General features: G+C 40.1%; 1 protein-coding gene across 2 annotated transcripts in view; it reads right to left on the bottom strand.

The window, feature by feature from the left end:
* LOC124163214 (glutamyl aminopeptidase-like) overlaps positions 1-21,703 on the bottom strand; it is a 47,829-nt gene that overhangs the window by 6,792 nt on the left and 19,334 nt on the right. For both annotated transcript variants that reach the window (XM_046539958.1, XM_046539959.1), the window contains exons 9-17: positions 21,476-21,630; positions 18,442-18,726; positions 14,078-14,236; positions 12,864-13,173; positions 9,524-9,791; positions 7,596-7,817; positions 6,979-7,121; positions 5,499-5,628; positions 2,639-2,984 (exon numbers count right to left, since the gene is read on the bottom strand). In XM_046539958.1, the coding sequence (XP_046395914.1) occupies positions 2,639-2,984; positions 5,499-5,628; positions 6,979-7,121; positions 7,596-7,817; positions 9,524-9,791; positions 12,864-13,173; positions 14,078-14,236; positions 18,442-18,726; positions 21,476-21,630 (2,018 nt within the window). The remainder of the gene's footprint in view (positions 1-2,638; positions 2,985-5,498; positions 5,629-6,978; positions 7,122-7,595; positions 7,818-9,523; positions 9,792-12,863; positions 13,174-14,077; positions 14,237-18,441; positions 18,727-21,475; positions 21,631-21,703) is intronic.

Here is a 21,703-nt window from a genome sequence, read left to right as displayed (position 1 = left end):
GGTATGAAGTATGGAGGTTTATGATGTAAAGAGGTTCACTACATAGAGGTTTTACTGTAGTATGAAATGGTTTTACAAGAATGTAGAGAGTTTTTTCACTTTTAATTCTTACATATGAGTCAATTAAAAGTCACTGGTAATTTTCCACAAACATTTTAATTGCACTTCATGACTGGTTCCAATACATTTTGCGATACATTCTTGTAATTAGTACTGTAGATGATATGAAATGCACTGAAACCAAACGTGAAGTGAAACTGAAGTACTGTCAAAAATTGTCAGTAACTATAAATTTACCAATGGGTTTACAAAAGTCGAATCTTGCGATGCTAACAGTAGAGGAATCCAAATTTCAAAGGGAAATAAACTATTATTGGGGCTGTTAAAAAATTTATAACCGAGAAAACTTCATACGTTGAATTTATTTGCAATCAAAGTCCTCTTGAGTGCAAATAATGTTATCAAATTACAAAAGAAGAAATAGACTGGGGCCTCCTCTTTTCATTACCCTAGTCTCGGAGGGTAGAGGTTGTTCATCCTTTTTTAAAACCCTTAACCCACACCACAGATGTAAAGTCTGGAGACTATGGGAAAAATACAAACTTTGATCAAATTTACATATCCCACTCTAGGACATCAAAACTGATCTCAGAACATTGAGTCCCGAATCCTGATCTACAATTCAAATCCTATTTCCAATTTATATAAACTCTAAAGTATGAAGGAAGCAAAACACAATGGAGTTTTCATTTCAATTGTCAATGTTGCATCTTTTTTCTTTTCCTTCCTACATTCAACCAAGTATCATAATTTCAAGAGCTAGAAAATTCAGTAAAAGTGCAATTCCGGCAATCATTGGATTACAATTTGACGTGTGTGCCGACAGTAAAAATTTGATGGCAGAGGCATCCGGGCATATTTTGCAGCGTGTGGCATGGGCACGATGCTTTATTGAATAAAACTGATGGTTTGAGGTGTGACTTGGTGAAATTGCTTCACGTTAAAAAACAATTCTAAAATTTCACAGATGATTTTTGTAACAACCAGTTTCGTCACTGTGTAACATTGTCACGTTCAAATACAGGATACAGGGGCAGAGTATGACCTTATATTCATTGAGACTGTAGCGGTGGAAGGCTGGTCAAGGTGGGGCAGCTAGGAAGGATGCTATAAGGTCTTTAACACATTCAATGAAAGGCCTGATTTTTTATTAAGGTCGTCAAAATCGGCCGTTACAATAAGAAAGAAAAATAGAGGGAGGTATCCGTGCCATAACTTCCGTTCAAATACTGCTTTTTACAAACTGTGCACACAGTTCCAAAGAGGGAAGTTTGCTGAAGGCCATACACACGAACGGAACACTCAGAAGTGGATTTTAGTCACGTACAGAGGTGGAGAAAGAACTCCCAGCCCGACCGGCAGAGCACGTCGATTGGCTGAATGTGTTAAACAAATTCCTTAAGTGATACAAAGTTGACAAATGGGAGGCACACAATAATATAAAATGGGAAGAAAACGATGCAAAAAAAATGCCGTACAGTGATAATTCGTTGGTTGTTACTTAATTCATATGTGAAATTTACAAAGTTTTTTATTTAACATGCCTTATTCACAATCGTGCGAAAGATCCACAGAGAAGAAACCATTCGCCCTGACCGGGATTCGAACCCGGATCCCCCGATTTCCGGTCGAGTGCTTTAGCCAGTTAAGCTACCGAGGCGTCATTCTTCCCTGTGGATATTTCCTGTGGAAATCGGGGGATCCGGGTTCGAATCCCGGTCAAGGCGAATGATTTTTTCTCTGTGGATCTTTCGCACGATTGTGCATTGCGGGTGACTCCCGTAAAAGTTATCACCGCGGCTAGTCCCGGTATACTTTAAACTATGCCTTATTCAGTTCGCTAAAAGGGGTGAGCGAGTTCTGTGATGCTGTTGCAGGGCTTCAGCATACAAAGTTGACAGCTGAAGGATCTTATGACTACACTTAAGCCTGAATGTCACGATCATTTGTTTTGTCCCTCTTAGAGCTCACTTGAGTGATCGCTTTTTGGGGCCATAAAAGTGATCGCTTGCGACATCACTTATTTGTGAATCACAAGGTCATTATTTTCATCACTCCTACCATAATGATCATAAGTATCCTGGAGTTTAGGTCGAAATAATTAAAAATATTTTATGCCGACATTTTGGTTTATTTGTAAACCATCTTCAGGGCTTATTTTCAGGGTTTAACAAACCAAAACGTCTGCATAAAATTTTTGCATCATTTTGACCTTAACTCCAGGATACGTATGATCATTATAAAATAGAGGTCAAGACAAGGAAAAGGCAAATATAATCACTCCTACCATCACTTTTTGGCATTTTCACAGCTAGTGGTTTATGTTTACCTATGTCGTTCCCTCAATTGTCAAACATTGTGTTGCAATGCTCTATACGGCCATGCCTTCTGATTGGCTGACACGCGGTTTCAGCGATGGGGTGGGTGATGAAAAAAGTGATGGGGACCCTCATCACTAGAGCCATCGGGAAAAACAATCGTGTGCGGTGATCATTTCCAAGTGATCCCTAGAGTGATCACTGGAGTGAGCACTCAAATGACGAAAAAAATGATCTTGTGATTCAGGCTTAACACTCACCTCTCGGTAGTCGTACTCGGTGGCAAAGTTGGACACGACAGTGGAGACAAGCCCTCCGAGTGCAAAGGGCGCAGCGGGTGGCGGGTGCGGGGACGTGGGGAGCAGGGTCTGCTGTCGAGGCATGGGCGTGCCTGCGAGGGGCACCCCGTCGGCCGAGGTCCCCTCCTCGAACACGTCCACTCCCTCTTCCTCGCCCCCAAACAGGTCGCGCAGCTGGTTCCAGTGCGCCCGAAGGTGGCGCCACGCAAGGAACTGGCCCTCGGGACTGGCGGCCGCAACCACGCCAAGCGCACCCTTCACGTCCTGCGGCTTCACACGGTCACGGTCCAGCGTGGCCAGCAAATACCTATGATAATGGAAAGCTAAGTGAGAAGGACATTTACATCTAAATAATACCGTTCCACAAGTATGTAGTGGTGGGAGTTACTTTGACATGGCCTGGTTAGATGTTAAAAAAAGGTGTGTGTAGGTAAGTTGATTAGAATAAAGTCATTAATTGTCAATAATGAAAAAGCAGGAGCAATTTCCACAATTTTTAAATTTATTAATACTACCGGTTTCACTTTTCAGCATCATCAGGTACCCTGAATCCCTTTTCCTTTCCCCTTTTCAGCATCATCGTACCTGATGATGCTGAAAAGCGAAACCGGTAGTATTAATAAATTTAAAAATTGTGGAAATTGCTCATGCTTTTTCATTTTTCATTATGTCATGTTTCCACTCCATCTCGCCTGAAACCTCAGACTATATTCATTAATGGTCATATAATTTATCAGAGTCATTTATTGTTATTTAAGTCATTTATTGTTGAAGGAAAATGTGGAAAGCTCTCCTTTCCTCAAATAATTCTTCGTCTTGTTCAGCAAGAAACAACTTTCTATACATCTGTAGATACAACATCTAACTCATAAATAACCCATCAATAGCAACCATAACTAAGTAAACTGGGGAATTTGCTGCCTTCCATTCCCTTATTAATAGACTTTTAAACGCACCCCATAGTAAACCCGCTTTCAATTAAGAATTACTCTTCATTCAAGATATTGCCAAATAGAACGGAATCTCTACTTCTTTTATTGACCATATCTTGAAAAAACATAAATTCAAACGCTTAATCAACAACTCAACCACTCACAAAAAAGACCTATCAAAAAGATTCATCAAACTCCAGTTTTACCCCACCATAACAAAAGGTCTAGATAAAGTCTTCAACTCAGTTAACACTTAAATCACGTACACCAACGATTACAAACTAAAACAACTTTTACGCACCAGTAAAGATAAGATACCTCTTCAAGAAAAATCCGGCATATATCAGATTAATTGCAATTCCTGCCAAGCTTCCTACATAGGTCAAACAAGATGCAACATTCTCACCAGATACAAAGAACACCTCTCATATTACAAAAACAATAAACCTGAGAAATCCAGCATTGCACAACACCTTACAGACACAGACCACAAAATTACCCTAGACAACCTAACTCTATTGAAACAAACATCAAATCACCTACTTGACGCATTTACATTTATAAAAACAAAGGGAAACTCCTTAATAGTGATGAAGGACCCATCCCAAATTCTTCTCTATTTTCTTTTTTGCGCTAAGAACATTACGCCCACAGTTATTTTCCACTCCGTAATGGTCATCCTTACGTCACGTTTCCCCCACCCTCCGTCCAAAGTTAAAACCTTTTTCTTTCCCCTTCCTCCCCTTTCTTTACATCCGTCCGTTAACTCTTCCCCTCCTTTTCCGCCCCCCCATGCCTTACGTCCAACCACAATTTCCCCCTCTCCTCTACCACCCTCCACACCACAACCATTTCCCCCCTTCACTCTCTATCTATATATTTCTGCGGTGTCTATTGTTTTTTCATCACTCAACCTTGTTGAAGTGAAGCTTTAACCTCAGTTGCATTGAGAAGGGAATCTTGGATTCCGAAACCGGTACGCTTCTCCCGTCCAGGTGGCAGTTCCATCGCTCAGTTTTGAGCATATTCTCCCGGAGTATAACCCACAGAGTAAGTATTGTGTGTGTGATTGTGTGTGTGTGTGTGTTTCCTTAACTTAAGCAACCTTAGCGAGGCCCCCCAAAACCCTTGCGAAGGTTTCTATACTGTTGAACGTGTGTTAGTGAAGGGTTTCCGGTTGAGAGGCTGGGGTTGGTCACTGCTGCGAATTTTCCCATTCCAGCATACCACACAGTGTTTTGTTTATACCTGTGACGAGGTCCCTTGTTACAGCCATTGGAGTGTTTCTTTCCCCAGTTGACCTTGAGGCCATAGAGCTCACCTTTTTGTCTATCATAACTAAGTGGTCAACATTAGGAGTTAGGTGGCCAACATTCCACTAAAATTAAATCCCATACCAATCCATTCAGCAGAGTATCTTTCTCATTTTACTGTTTATATCTGCAGCCTGGAAATATAATGAGTGATTCTATGACGATGCTGTGTAACTTTGAAAGATATCTGTTCGTAAATGCTCCAGCAATCTAAACCTAGTACCTAGCCCCCAAGTCTCCAGTGGCTTCGAACTGATTTCATAAAACCATAATATACACAATGTAAAACACCTCAAGAATCATCCTGATGTTCAAGCACAAAAGTACACTTTACCCAATCAAAAATTTCCCACCAGTATTCACGTACATCCAGATCTGAAGCTGGTAAAGTCACATATTATTCTGTACTTACAAATTTGGATTACATCACAGATTAGGCCAAATATGGGCATTATTTGAAAGTTCAATGAGTGACTACCAACAGCATGTGAGTAACGGCTAAATTAAAGGGCTGATTGGGTATATTTGAGAGCATGAATCGTCTAAGCCAGATGGAGTTGGCAATGCAAATCTTACCTCTGGAGGATCCAAGGGTCGGAGGCCATCCCCATTGCCCTCAACAACAGCTTCTGCTCAGAAGGAACAGTCGTAGTATTGTAGCGATTCCAGCAGTACAACCACTCCTTATAGCCTCCGTACTTGATTCCTACGATGGAGAAAAAGGGATAGCAGGTATGATTTATTAATTGTGCGAAAGGTCCACAGAGAAAAAAATCATTCGCCTTGACCAGGATTTGAACCTGGATCCCTCGATTTCAGGGCGATTGCTTTAGCCAGTTATGCTACCGAGGCATCATTCTCCCCTGTGCAAAACTTAACGCAAAAGTACTAGATCTCGGTACAAGAAATAGAAAGCAGACTACATTGAACAATTTTTTTTAGAGAATTTCAACTGTAGAATATACAAATCTGTTGAATGAAATAAAATAACTGTTTTATTCCACACTTTATTTTAAATAGTACGACCCGGGTTTCAACATCTAGTGTTATCATCAAGTGTTATCATTGACCTGATGATAACACTAGATGTTGAAACCCGGGTCGTACTATTTAAAATAAAGTGTGGAATAAAACAGTTATTTTATTTCATTCAACAATGAAACAATTCCACAGAATAACGCCTGAGACCGTGTCTTACATACATCTCTGCTTATAATAATCTTTTAATGTCTTATTAATTGTCATACCAACATCGATATATCAATCGCTATACTCATTGATATGGGTTCATTCTAAGCACGAAAGTGTTGCCGGGATTAATTGTAAAGAAAATGTCCGATAATTTCAATGATTTTTTAAAACAACCAATTGATATACTCAGGATTATCGCCATTTTCTACGAGTAATCCCTGAGAAAGAAGAAATGACCGAGTTAAACTTGTTCTGTTAAAAAATTTACGACAAATCAATGGAGAATTATGACGTTTTTATGTAACTGTCTCAGGGCAATCTATGAAAACATTGTGATTTTTGTTCACATGGTATTTTTTTTGGCAGTTTAGCACTAATTATCTTAATCTTGCCAGCCTCAGTGGTGACAGGGTAAAGTCCTTGCCTGCCAAACAGGAGGTCGTGGGTTCGAGTCCCGCCTGGGTAAGTTACCCTTATCCAGAGCATGGATGTTTGTGAATGCTTGATTGTTAAAGCGTTATCAACCCCGATGTAAAGGCCGAACAGTGCTGTTTTCGGTGGTGTGTGAAATAAATAAAACAATAATTTTAAATGTGAAAAGAGAACTTCCTACAAGAACTTCAAACAGTAATTGTAATTATGACAACTTTTCAACGGATTGCAATAATCCCAATTTCTATTATTTACTTCCCTGGTTAGCACATTTTCCTGTATAGCAAATTCATTTTTTGTGGTCCCTTCAAAAACATACTAAAGAAGTTCTACTGTATTAGTAAACTTGAGCTCAGCAAGGGTTTCCACCAACTATGTGAATGAGTATAAATATGTTATATATATAAATAAATTATGCATAAAACAATCTTACCAGCAGCATAGACTGCCTCCCTCAGGTTTGGTGGCACCCTCTGGCCTCGATCCATCCACGCCTTGAACCTCTGCTTGGCTTCCTCTACAGCTGTCTCCACACCAGCTAGCACAGCTGACGTCAGAACTTCTGAGCGGACCAACCTTGGGTTAGGGGGGAAATGAGATATGCAAATGTGAGAGTGATCCTCCAAACCAAGGTAAAAAAAACCTCCTCCACTGAGGCACATAGCGAGAAATTTTCTTAGAGTAGTATAGCATGTGTTCATCATTAACAACTGATACCATTACAATTTTTAATAATATTTTTCAGTGTATCAAAAAGAAAGCATGGCGAGCTAATGGATTCTGTCAGATTCATTGAGATTCTAAGTACAATTTAGGACATAAATAGGTCCTAGAATAGACCTAGTAACATACGAGGCCAATAAATTTTTAACTTGCATAGGCGGATGTAGGAGGGGCATGGGGGGTTGTGCACCCCCCAGACCCTTGAAAAATATGCAAGATTTTAAATACGGTCCCATTTTCACTATATTCGTTTTGTATTACGAGGTAATCTTGTGCCACCTCCCCCCCTCCCCCCCAGAAAGAAATCCTGGATCTGCTCCTGTTTACCTGGTAATGTGGAGACCTTTGTCTTCCCATCCAAGGGCCTGCGCTGTGGGTGCTAGGAGAGTGCGCACAAATCGGCAGAAGAGTCGGTACGGCGCTGCGGCAGAGAGCCTCCGACTCCAGGACTGCAGGTGCTCCAGAGCAGTAGACCATGGAACAAGGTCACGCTCCTTCATCAGGTACATGGAGAGCCGCAATGGCAGCGTTGCGTTAACAAGGCCAGCCCTGTAGCATGATGAGCAGAGTGTGACAAACAATTATGAATGAGAAGAAGAAAAAGTAAAAATGTACTATCATTGAAGAAAAGGAACTACCTACATTGATTGTATGCCCTCCCAATAATATAACACCATTGTATTACAAGCTATATACTCTACATTTTAGCTCTATTTTCACAATTTATGTTTTGTAATATTTACTAGTGAAAAAACATAACACCTGAAAATACAAATATAGCTTTAAGTAATCAAGTTGGCAATTTACTCTAGATAATTACCATGGTATATTTTAAATTTAAAGTAAGTTTTGCATGCTTCAAACTCAAATTGGTTTAGAATGCATCAATGTGATCATAATTCCTTCTGTACTACCATGCTCATAAAGATTAAGAAACACTTCTTTTGAATAGATATTCTATCAAGCCTTAAATTCAAACAACTGTGGATTTTATTAAAATAAGTCATGAAGATTCGAATTTTCCGATCCTGGATCTGCTCCTGTCCGATCAGATTTGAATCTTCTTCAGTTTTTACATGAATTGAATGTTAAATGGGAAACCATAGTGGCTTCCACCCTGAGGTCATGTTGTACTTTAGTTTATCTCTTTGGGTAAAACATTTTGTAATGTATGAGAAAATGTTTTGGTCACACTTTCTTTTTTTGTTTTCCAGTTGTTTCCATTATTTGCAATTTTATTATTGTTCTTTGTAGTGAGGTAACGTTTTTGTTAATTGTCTGAAATTGTTGATTGTGAGATTGTAAAAGTTTGTGAAGTCTTTTGATCAGAATAAGTGCTACTTATAAAATAAGATGAAATAAAATATTTGAACCTACAGGTCATACACTATGTGGCAAATAGAAGAAAAACGGGTGTCTGTGAGCATGAGCAATCGAACTGCTGAGGAATACCAACTGCCTCCTTAATGATATCATCTTCCCAAACCCACCTCTTATGCTGCTTGTCATCTTACCTCCCTGTAAGTCTTCCCCCAACATCCCTCCCTCCACATTTACTATAAGCACAGAGTATAACTCCTGCAAAAGAACCTGGCACAGTCCTGCACAAGAGGGAATATTGGTAGCACTGGAAGGGGTGAATGAAAAACACAGAGGGGAAGAAAGCGAGGCAGAGGGAGAGGGAAGAGCAGGCCAAACTACTTAAGGAAAAAGTTGCAATTCTGTAATGGCTGTTGTGAACGAAAGACAAATGGACCCAAGGACACACCAAAATGCAAAAGACAGAGGCAAGAAGCACACATACACAAGGTTAGCTGGCAAGTGAGGATATCATCCGTTGGCAATACATACCCTTTAACCTAGGCTAAGAATATCAGGCCATGTGCGGTTGCCGCACGATAAGATAGGCGAGTCACCACTTATTCATAGCAGGAGTATTGTTAGCAATTACTAAGGGTTTGCCATTAATGCTGCGCAAAAAACAACCTTCCTCTGCGCTTCACGAGCATTTTGAGAGTCTCATGGCCCGAGCCCCAGGATTGCCCACTGCTCAGTGACACGATCTTTTGCAAGAGCTATACTTGAGCATCATTGTCAGTTGACAATGGCATAACTGCCAAGGCTGGTTGTTTTTGAATAAAACGTAGTGGAAGTGACTAAGTTTATTCTTATATAAACATTACAACAAACTTCCACTTCAAGAAACTTTGACCTTGGATTTTATTCCCAACCATAACCTTCCAGGAAATAACTACCTGCAGAGCGTGAAGGCATCATCGAGAACGGATGCACGATCTGCAGGTGCAAAGGATGTGTGGTCTTTGAGGATGGCGTTGACGAGGGAGTCCCACAGCTCCTGTGGCTCGTACATGACTCGGTAGAAGCCCTGCTGGTCAACGTTCGCTTTGAGCCACTTAACCTCATGCTTGTCCTCTTCCTCGGAGGGAACCGTGGTTGTCGCCCCCTCTGTCACCACCTCTTCCTCCTCTTCCGGCATTCCTGGCACCGGCACTTTTATGGACACTGGAAATGCAACGAAAAAGGATAAAGGTTAACAAATACAGTAAAACCTCTATGCAGTGAATCTCTTTAAATCACAAACCTCCATCTCTACGGTCCCGTCTGATTTCCATGTAAATTTATAGGCAAACCTCTTTGTAGTGAACCTCTTTATATCGTAAAACCTCCACTTATCACACCAAGGAGATACCCCCGAGACAGCCTAACTACTTCCGCAAATCGTACCGAGACAACAAAAGACCATTAATGCAGCCATGATTACGTACATGGAATGACATTTTCAGCAACAAACTTTTCACTCTTTTTTTTCTTATATACCTTATTATGCTGTAATTTTCACGTTAATCATTGGTAGTGGCCATTTTGTTCAATATGAGAGCATACCTTACAGTAAATAAGAAAAAAAGGTATCCAACTATCCCAATCATTTTAAGTGACTGTTGATTTTAGAGAGATACATTGTTTTCTCACGAATCATAGTAAAAGTCATAAAGTCATGGGATAGCGTTCGCTTTCTGTAATTATTAAATAATAAATATATGTTCTCTAATGCACGCATCTGTGTTTAAACACATAAATATAATGGTTTAAAAGACAGTAGTGCCTTTCATTTCCAAAGGATATGAAAAAATGGTGCCTATCACTAAAACCTCTCTATAGTGAACCTCCATACATCAAATTGCCCTAATTTTGGTGTCTTCCATTACGATGTAAAGAGGTTTTACTGTAATGACAAAGAAATGCATGCATGGTCCATTGATTTTCATTTACCGACCCAGGTTTCAACAAATTACACCATTTTCAAGGTACGAGGGTCATCCAGAAAATAAGTTCCGTTTTGGTGTGTAGATCGCTAGAGGCACTTTTTGACAAATGTGGCTACATTGTACAAAAGAGGGGAATCTTCTGAATAGAATGAGAGGGAGATAGGCTCAGTAGCCTTGAAAACAGAGTCACAGTAACTCGTTGAAATGGAGTCCTCGACGTCGCGTCCCACCACCTCGGTGCCTGTTCCGTCTCGAGTTGTTGTGCGCGGAGTGATTCAATTTCTTCATGCCCGTGGTTTCAAATTGGTTGAAATTCATCAACAGCTTGTTTCTGTGTATGGAGAGGGTGTAATGAGTGAATCAATGGTGAGGAGATGGGTTCGTGAATTTAAGGCGGGAAGACATTCACTTGAGGCCGAAAGTGGAAGAGGCAGACCCTCAGTAGTCACGGACGAACTTGTGGCAAAAGTCGACAGTGCTGTACGCGAAGATCGCCGTTCCACTGTGGACGAACTCCATGAGTGTTTCCCTGGGATCTCACGATCCATCATTCATGAGATTGTCTCAGAAAAACTCTATTTTCGAAAAGTTTGCACCCGACGGGTTCCGAGAGAGCTGACGCCCGAACAGAAGTCACAATGAGTGGCTACAGCTCGTGAATTTTTGGGCCGCTACAGAATGGAAGGGGATCCTTTTCTCAAGTCCATAGTCACTGGAGATGAAACCTGGGTGTCGCACTATACCCCAGAGAACAAAAGACAATCCATGCAGTGGAAACACACCACCTCCCCAAGTGCGAAAAAATTCAAAGTTGTCAAGTCCACCAGGAAGATCATGGCCTCTGTTTTCTGGGACCAAACAGGGATCCTCCTGATTGATTTCTTGCCTCAAGGAGAAACAATTAACGCCTCCCGGTATTGTGAGACTCTGAAGAAGCTTCGTCGGGCAATCCAAAACAAGAGAAGAGGAATGCTGACCTCTGGTGTGTGCCTTCTCCACGACAACGCAAGGCCTCACGTCGCTCGATCCACTACAGAACTTTGGATCAGTTCCGTTGGGATGTTCTGACCCATCCACCTTACAGTCCCGACTTGGCCCCTTCAGACTTTCATCTGTTCACCAAAATGAAGGAGGGATTAGCTGGAGAACGTTTCACAAGTGACGAGGAAGTGAAAGAAGCAATCACCAACTGGACCAAGGTGGTGGCGGGAAGCTTCTATGAGGAAGGGATTTCAAAGCTGATTTCTCGGTATACGAAGTGTATTGAGGTCTCTGGAGATTATGTGGAAAAAGAATACATATTGTCAAAAACATTTCCTGCAAGTTTGATTTTTTTTCAATAAAAACTCGATTTAAAAAAGAAAAACGGAACTTATTTTCTGGATGACCCTCGTAGAATTACAAGTGATGAGAGCTCATTCATACAATTTTCGAAGAACATGTTTCAAGTTTTCACAAGATCCCTGAGCACCCTTCTTTTTTCACACCCAAAAGTGCAATAGAATATCTTGAAGTACAATAGTGTCTCGGCTGTACGTAAAACATAAATTAAAAATAAACTCCTGTTAATACCTGACCCAGTATGTATCTCCCATTAGAAATAAATTTTATTTAAAGCACTTTAATTTTATAGCATTTTCAATAACAGTTTATAGCATTTTGTAACATCTATTTTTATCTTTATTTTCATAATGTATCATAAGTAGATGAAGACAAAGTGTGGTGAAACATAGTTATTTGACAAACACAGAATAGTTCAAATAATTGAATGGGATAAAATAATAATGATTTAAGGAATTAAATTTACAGTAAATAATTAAATATGAGCTTAGTAGCCTGAATATCATTTACACCAGCTGAACATCAACATTGGTGACCCTTTCACAAGTTCGTGATGGAAGCTTGCAAATATGAGCTGGTGGCGGCAGTGTAGCTTGCCCGTGCCCACGTCTCCACGACCTTTTGTCGTTTGTGTCCCAGCCAGTAAGGGGTAAGTGTCGGCGGAGCATTTCAACAGAACTCGGCACTAAATTTACGAATTTTGCCATCGAAAAGGCAAATTTGCAGTTCAAATATCATATAAGTCCAGTCACTGAGCATATTGCATTTATTGCATTTATTCACATGCATCACATCAGTATCACATTGTCACATACCACTACCATACATAAATACATAATTATAAATTGTTATTTGTTTTAGAAAAATGGGCTCTAACACTTAAAATTAACAACACTGTACTATTATAAATACTTAGCTACTTTCAATTAATATTTTAACTAGTATATTGCAGCATCTCCATACTCACCACCAGTCATATTCATCCAGACGAGGTTGGGTGCTCCAGGGTCAAGGTCCGTGTGGAACGTGAGTGGGATGTACCACTTATAGCCAAAGGGAGAGTTGATGACCTCGTGGGGGGTGGGTGTGGTGTGTGCGATTGTCATGGTGATGGTGGAAAAGTTGGCGGAGGACGAGGTGAAGGGGTACGAGGGGGTGTTGGGGGAATTGGGGGATAGCAGGAAGCGTTTCTGGGTGGCACGGAACTTACGACGGCCTTCACGGGTGATCGTGACGAGTGGATAGCCCATCTGCCTGGTCCATGTGTCCATGATGGCCTGGAGACAAATAGGACACACTTTATTTATTCATCTTATAATTATTAGAAATAAAATCTCAAGATAAGTGTGACATTAATCATGGCAGAAATGTGACAAAGTACAGAGTGACATCAATATACTTAAAATGTATTTGTTTAACACTGCTTTTGCTACAACACGACTAGGTCTCAAAGATTGCTCTCACTACTAAGTCGCTTAAGCGATCTTCCTGCTTTTACAGGTTTACTTCCAACAGTTTTATCAAGTACACAACCAGTCAAAACTCTCACCTCACCTAATAAATGAGGGAAAACCACAAGAGAAAGATAACACATCATTTGTCTAAATATATGTTCATGAATGAATCGATTCAGGCAGTAATAGGCAATATTGAAGTAGAACCAGAAAGGTCTGTCAATGAGGCACAAATGAAACACACATCTTACTTGACATGAATTTTGCTAAAAACAATACTTTTTTGGAACACATCTGTTGTGCTAAGCCATTTACGCCAGATGTTTGAAAAATGCAAAAGTTACCATGAATTTTACATATTGCAGATATATTTACATAAAGAAACAATACCTGGAAGAATAAAACCACTTATCCCTTCCCAATTGCTTATTATGATGTGTTTCATAAATGGAGCAAATGAGCGAATCCACTACTATGACATACTCAATGTAGAAAAGCCATCAATTTGATTCAGACATTAATTGAGAGCGATTTTTAGGTGAAAAATTTTTATATGAGGATTTATTTCAAATTTAAAATTAGTATGAGTAAGTAAGCTGAACTATAGAATCATGCCAATACAAAATTATTCACTAATATAGAACTGCAGTAGAAATAGACATTTTCACAGAGGCACTCTGCTCTTGAGAACATACTGAAAGCAAATGGCATATGCTAAGAAAGTCACCTTCACATTGATGGTGTGGTTGGCACTGAGAGACAGAGAGGTCCAAAGGTCATCCGTGTCAGCATTTCCAAATGCATACGTGTGCAGGTAGTGACTGAGGCCAGCACGCAGGGTTTCCTCTCCAACAAAATCCTCCATCATGCGCAATATGGCTGCACCCTTTAAAAGATGAGAAACATATCATTCCAGACGTTTGGTTGGTGGATATTAAGAAAACACCAGATACAGAATCATGCATCTGTGCAATAATTATGAGACATCGTTCTTTCAGAGTTGATGCTGAGGTCTTCAACCTTCAAGCAGTTGTAACCCCTAGCGAAACACAAGCAGTAGCTCTAGCAGGGCAAACGTGCCACTCCTAATCATATAAATAATTGCTTACAATCTACTGAATTCCATATTTTTATAACTTTTACTTGCTATACAAGAAATTAATCATTAGAAAGCTATCAGAAAAACTGATTTCTGATGAATTTTTAATGGTAAAGGTTAAATATTTGAAAAATTTTCCTGAAACTAATCAGATGATAATATATGCATGTAACCAGTACCAACTTCTTAAGGATGATGAGACTTTTTCCTGGTTTATCACAATGGAGAATTATTCTTGGGCTTCTGTCAGGGTGATAAGCTGGGTCAGATGATCTATGCTGACAATTTTTTGGAGAAAGAGCTATTCTCAGTTTGCAGTTGTGGCTTGTTCTGATATCAGTTTGAGCATCTGCTTGAGCATCAACAAATTTGAACGGCTTCTTCCACCACACAATCCCAGAAACCGTTGCTATGATAGAAGAATTATATGTGCTGACTGTGTAACTAAGTTAGTTTAGCATGTTTACAACACAATTCAAGACTAACCAATGCACTTAATGCTCAATAGGGTGGTATCCCATTATTTTTTTATTGCCTAAATCGAAAGATTATTACTCCTGGAGTACGTCTTTCACGCTTTTAGATTTTTAAATGATGATATCTATTTTTTGTGATTAAATGAAAAGTGAAAATTTTCAAGCGTGCGAAAACACGACGGGTAAGTATGAATGCCGGGAAAACTCCCCGTGATGTCGTTCTGGTTCCCGCTGCCGCAAGTGAGGTGACCTTGGGGCGAGGCTCTGAGCGCTGATACAACGCAGGATGCTAGCAGGTGGCAGAGTACCATGCTATCTGGTAGCACTTGGCTTAAATAAGGATTATTAATACCTTATCAAACGAGGAAACTTTCCGACCTTAGCCAGTTTTAATAGGTGATTATTAAGACATGTTTCCGTGAGCTCTGTGCCTCATGCATGCATTGGTAACCTCAGACGATGTAAAACTCCTATCTACTCGTATAGAAACTAGGTCCCTGTGACATCACGTGGAGTGGCATCGCATGGGTGCCAATCTGGCCTTTTTCAAATGAGGATAAAATTGACCCTTGCCATTCGTCTAAACCGGTATTTCTAAAACCAAATAATTTGTATATTATGAATACACTAATGGTGGGTAACGAATCGCAATCAATGCCTTTCATTTTCTTTGATGATGGAAACTACCCTATTGCAACTTAGGAATAAAAATTCATCATTCCCCATAACTTGATGCACAGACATGTGAGAGTCGATAATACTTCCAAGTTGACTCTCCAGATCTCATGAGCATCCTCCTGTTTCCTTCTTTTCACCAATTTCAAAAGTAAACTGATTCCTTTATTCACGTTATTCACCATTTACTTCCCACCGAAGGGACAGCCACTTTGGGATCCAGAATTAGTGGCAAAATGCTTAACAGTAGGGGTGATTGTTGGCTCATCAGCAGCCGTACTGTGTGTTCCATGGCCATGCAGTGTTCATTTGGACTTGTCTCCATACCTATGTTTCAACAGCTGACTTTGCTGTTTTTCTCAGGGACTGAGAGCCTCGACTAATTTGGTCAAAGAATATGAGTGCTCTACTCATCTAAGACAACCTGACAAGTATTGCTGAGTACAGCCATCTTCACTGCCACAAGTCAACTTAGAGAGAATTAAACTTCTTTGGCAGTGCACAAGTTACTGGGACTACATATTGAAGGAAGCTATTGCTATCAAGTTGGAGGAGAATAGAATGAACCATGACACTGGTTATCAACTTGGCGATGCATGAACACCTACGGAAAAACCCATGAAAAGGACGTGGGAGAAATCAACCAATGGGGTGGCACCTCCTCCACCAACCTGAACTTACCGTGAGTCCAAATTATGAGTCTGACACCCAGCGACCAAAAATCAAAGCTTTGAAAAGGAGATAGAGTGAATGATGTGATGATACTTGAGCGTAAATGGCACATGTTGCTTTGTGATGGTATCTTTGAAGACTGAGATTAATGTCATCAACATTTTATGGATGGCTTCCAAGAAATATACTCTCATAAATTAAACTTGACTGAGATAATGAATTTCGTGCCTCCAAGGCCTTCTTTAATTTTTAATAAAGTAAGTGGTTTATACAAAATACAGTAGATTCCGTTTAATGGGTCCACCGGTTACTTGGGGCGACCGCTTAATTGGGGCAGATCTTGAAGAACAGAACCCAATAGAGTATTCTCCGCTTAATTGGGACAGCATGCCGCTTTATTGGGCCATGAGTCGGCGACATAGACTCTGTACTCGCGACTAAATTAAAATTTTTTTGTTTTCAGAATACAATTTTTTTATATTTCCTTCCCTTTATTTACTCTTATTTTTCACAAATGTTCCTATTCTTGCCCTATTTTGAAAGCTCTCGTTGTTATAATATCCGCAAAAGGATAGGACTTTTCTTTAATAGGACTTAGTAAAAGACATTCATTCAGCATCGCCTGACGCTGTGAAAAATATATTTTTCACTGAATTGTTATAATTCTTAAAAATTATAATAAAATTAACTAAACTCGCTGATTTATTAATCAAATTAATAGTTTCATATAATTATGTTGCATTATAAACATTCTTTAGTCTTCTTTCCATCATTTCAACGTTTGTTTATGCCCATGCACAGGATAGTTCACCTAATTGGGGCAGCCGCTTAATTGGGGCAAGGTGCATAAGTCCCGATATGTCCCAATTAACCTGAATCTACTGTACATATGGCTATTTGCAACCGGTCACCTCTTTGCCGATGATAGTCCTGGCACTATAGGATTTGCAATATATGCCCCACCAAAATAAGTCAAGGCACTCAGTCCCTTCGGATGACAGCTAAGTCAGCTGTCAAAAAGTCGGCATACTCAACCTGGCTGGAAGCCTGAGAATGTTTCATTGAGAAAATTTCATGTCGAAAGAGATGGTTGAGTGTGATCCTCAGGGTTCCCACTCTAACTAAAATATAAATTTCACGGTTTTTTCCAGGTTTTCACGGTCTAAATGTCATCAAATTCACGGTTTGTAGATAAGGCATTTTAGGCAGAAATATTGATCACGTAACAATCATCGGCCGAACGTTAACTAAAAATATAACAAACGTGACAGAGGCCTTGAATGCAAACGCAGCAATGACAGTGCTACCTCTCATGATGACCCCCACAGTTATCAAAATTGTAAAATTCAGGTCCGGCTAGAGGGTGTGAGTGGGAAAATGGATAGAGCAGGATGGCAGGGAGGTGAAGAAGTGCCTAATCTTTTGTCAGGGTTAACGTCTTCCAATCACAGGCTCAAGGTTAATGTGCTATCATGGAACACGGACCAATACATAATTCGCTTTGAATACACGTGTGGAGTTAAATTCGTGGACACTGTCTGCGCATGACTTGGCCTTGAAACATGACTGATGTATCGATTTTTCTTTTGATCTGTCAATCGTAGTTCTAAAATCAAGTTTGAGAGATTTTTAAGGCTATATGACGAAATTCACAGCTTTTTCCAGGTTTTTTCACGGTAGACTAAAATCCGAGTTAGTAACGAGGAAGTCCTAAGAAGAGTAGGAGAGAAGAGAAGCCTCATGAAAACCTTGATAAGAAGACGGAACAACCTTATAGGCCACATCTTGAGGCATGATGGCCTGATGAAGACAATCGTCGAAGGACGAGTGGAAGGCAAGAATGGAAAAGGAAGACCCCGAACAAAATATATGGAACAAGTAAAGAGAGATGTGAAAGAGAAGAAATACGTAGGTATGAAGAGATTAGCTGATAGGAGAACTGAGTGGAGACTGCGTCAAACCAATCCTAGGATTGTTGACCAGTGACGATGATGATGATGAGACTAAATTCACGGCTTATTCACGGTTTTAAGGTTATTCACGGCTGAGTGGGAATCCTGGATCCTGTATCATGCCCCTGTAAATGTATCAACAAAATTCAGCCAGAGGTGGCACAATTGTGGGGGGTTTCACCCTATAAATGAGTTTTTACTGCAAGCAACAACTCACCTTGCTGTACGAAATGGTGTCGAAGATGGCTTCAATCTGAGAGGGGTCTTTGACACCATCATCTCCATCGCCGTTCCCATCCTCACGGCCACCGACAGATATCGGGTGTGACGACGGCAGTGCATCCAGCCTCAGGGCAGGCTGCGTCTTGTCAACCACAAACTGGTCAGCCACACCCCAGTCAGGGCATGCCCACGATACTCCCACACTCTCGGCAAAGCTGGCAAATCCCTCGTTGAGCCACAGGTCGTTCCACCAGCGCATGGTCACCAGGTTGCCAAACCACTGTGAAGCAGGTGGCAGAATAAGGATTACAGTATTTCATCATGTAAATACAGTTGAGGACCTCAAATACGGAAAGCTTGGGACCAAAGGGTTTCTGGATTTCTGATCTCCAGCACGCCGAAAAAGTGATACACTCTTTTTTTGGAGAATTTTAATGTCGTCAAATCACGACCATAGCTTCCGCAGCATAACCTATATGTGCTTAATACTGGGTGAGAACGAGCAATAAATAAATAATTTTCTTCATGCTCAATAGCTTTCGTTGATAACATTTGCTAGCACACGTAGCAATATCTATCGATACCTTCCAAAGTCGGACAGTAAATCTGGGAAAATGCTTCTATATTTTGTCAATTAATTAATTAATTAATGTGTTCAGGCTCTTCTGCTTGATATTTGAGATCCCTATGTGTCCCAGCCTAGGTTGTTAGCCTATGTTCATAGTGTGTACTATTTTCCAACTCGTCCCAGAACAAGGCTTGGAGAGTGGTGCCGCAAGGTGGCAAGTCCAAACACTACGCAGAGGAATTTTCAAACATTCCGGGTTTTCCGGGTTTCTGGATTCCGGATTTGAGATCCTCAACTGTAGTAAAACTTTGATCGGTTGAATCACTTCGTTTCATAAACATCTTCATTAAGAAATTATGGAGGTGTACCAACCACAAACTGTGATGACAGGAACAACATCTTACTTATTGTTAGAGCCTCCTTTATTTGTAACCCTTACTATAGTAAACTCCCGATTATCTGTTCGCGGATCATCTGTGTTGTGAGTTATCCATGCGTGAGTTTCATCCTCCTACAATGTTTTCCGTGATCTTTATAAAAAATAAAATGAGGCGCAACAGCACCAGGAATGATGCATTTTAATGCAATAATACACTAGGCTAATTATTCTGATTAGAATTACTTATGCAAAATGTAATTACTTGCTTCACTCGCTGACAAGTACCGTATTTCTCTTAACACAGTCCCCCCCTAATTTTGAGGCTTCAGTTTCGGGGAAAGTTAAAAAAATGCGTTTGAATATAGTCCCCCCTTTACTTTTACCATGGGCATTTTTGAATAAAAAGGGGCGACTATATTCAGACATATACGGTAATGTTTCACGTTTACTTGGAAGTCTGCTGTAGTACTGCAGAAGATGATGAATGGCAGGAAGACCAATTGATTCATTTAGGAAGATTTCTTCAATGCATAAAAAAGAAACTGGAGATTTCGTCTCACTCAGGCATGTTTACACCACGGCCAGGTAAGGCAAACTGGAGAGGAAGGGAGTGGTGGAAGTGATAGAAGTGGAAGCAGGGAAAAAGGGAGCAGAGATTGCATGAGTCACAGCCAAGTGGATAGTGTACTGGAGTGCATGGGGCAGTAGGAATACAAGTACAATGACCTTATCACCACTAAAATGATTGCAGCTGGGTAAAAAAAGCTAATAAAGAGACTTGGAAGCAATCTGACAGACTATGAGTATAAATAATAATAATATAATGTTCGATTCAAGTATATTGTAAGAAATAAAAGTGAAAGTTTAGATTATCCATGTTTTCTGATTATTCGTGGAAGGATTTAGGTGGGATGGGACCTCTAGGTGGGATGGAAAAGTACCCCCATATTTCTTTTGACCTAGCTAACATACTTTAATTCCATATCCTTTATATTTCGACCACTCAGGTTACTTAATTTTGGTATATTTTCGTATCAGTATGATCATTATAAGTAGAGGAGCAACAGAATAATTAGCCTAAATAAAGAGTTTAACACCATTTCAACAACACGTGTAAACTTTGAACTCACTTTGGTAAAACTTTTCCACAACTTGAAAATAGAAATCTAGGTTTCAACCACATTAAAAATCAAACATTACTTAACATTCGATTTTAAAAGAATACTTGTGGAATGAAGGAGTAGCCATCTAAACAAAACATTCAACAGAGAGCCCAAATCAAATACTTTGGGTGTGACATTATGAATAAGGCTACCATTTACACTTCAGATCAACTTCTTCACTAGCCTATTCATTAAACAATTAGAAAACGATCCTTATCAGCTCTTTCGTATACATGAACGCCACCTATGCTAACAAAGAAATTCCATCAAGTGTCACCTCTAGATCTCATTGAAATTTTGCTAGGTGATGGGAAATGGATACCCAAGAGGTATAGTTTTTGTTTCTGATGCCAATGTCCAATACTTTATGAAATATTAGCGATGGAAAGTACCAGGAAAACGCCTAAATCAATGCAACCCACAGCACTTCAGTACACCGTAGGTGCTCTTCATCATAATAACAGAGAATCATCATTGTGCAGTGCGTTGCATTAATTTTGGCATTTTCCTGACACTTTCTATTGCTAATACCTCAAAAAGTATTGAGCATTGGTGGCTGAAACAAAAACTACAACTCATGGGTATCCATCACCTATCACCTGGCAAAATTTCAATGAGATCTGGTGGTGAAACCCGTGGGACTTCCATTGTAAGATTTCCCTCTCTTCCTGATGTCCTTCCTGCTGCATGTTTTACTCTTGTGTGCTGCCCAAAAAGTTGAACTACTCCATCCGCTCAAGTTTGTTACTACTTTTATCTTGTAAGTTACCTACTTTTATCTTGAGCCTCACATCCCTTCCTTGTATTGCTATACAAAACCAGGTCACAAAAGAAAATACAAGTGTTCAAATATGACTGATTTATCCTTTAAACCATGCTTCTGCCAAAATGAAGATGGATACCAAATGATACCACTCACCTGGTGCGCAAGTTCATGTGCCACTACAATGGCGACCCACTGGTGAGCAGCTGAAGACGTCTCATTAGGGTCATACAGGATTGACGTTTCACGATATGTGATTAAACCCCAGTTCTCCATTGCTCCAGCACTGAAGTCTGGGATTGCAATCAGATCTGAAAACAAGAAATAATTTAAGAATCCAAACAAACCGCAAAAGATTTTTCTGCAAGGTTTCCTTTTAAAGCT

The sequence above is a fragment of the Ischnura elegans genome, chromosome 8 (assembly GCF_921293095.1).
Source record: "Ischnura elegans chromosome 8, ioIscEleg1.1, whole genome shotgun sequence".
Classification (NCBI taxonomy): Eukaryota; Metazoa; Arthropoda; class Insecta; order Odonata; family Coenagrionidae; genus Ischnura; species Ischnura elegans.
Note: the sequence above shows the minus strand (reverse complement) of the source record. Positions and strands in the feature narration are given on the sequence as shown.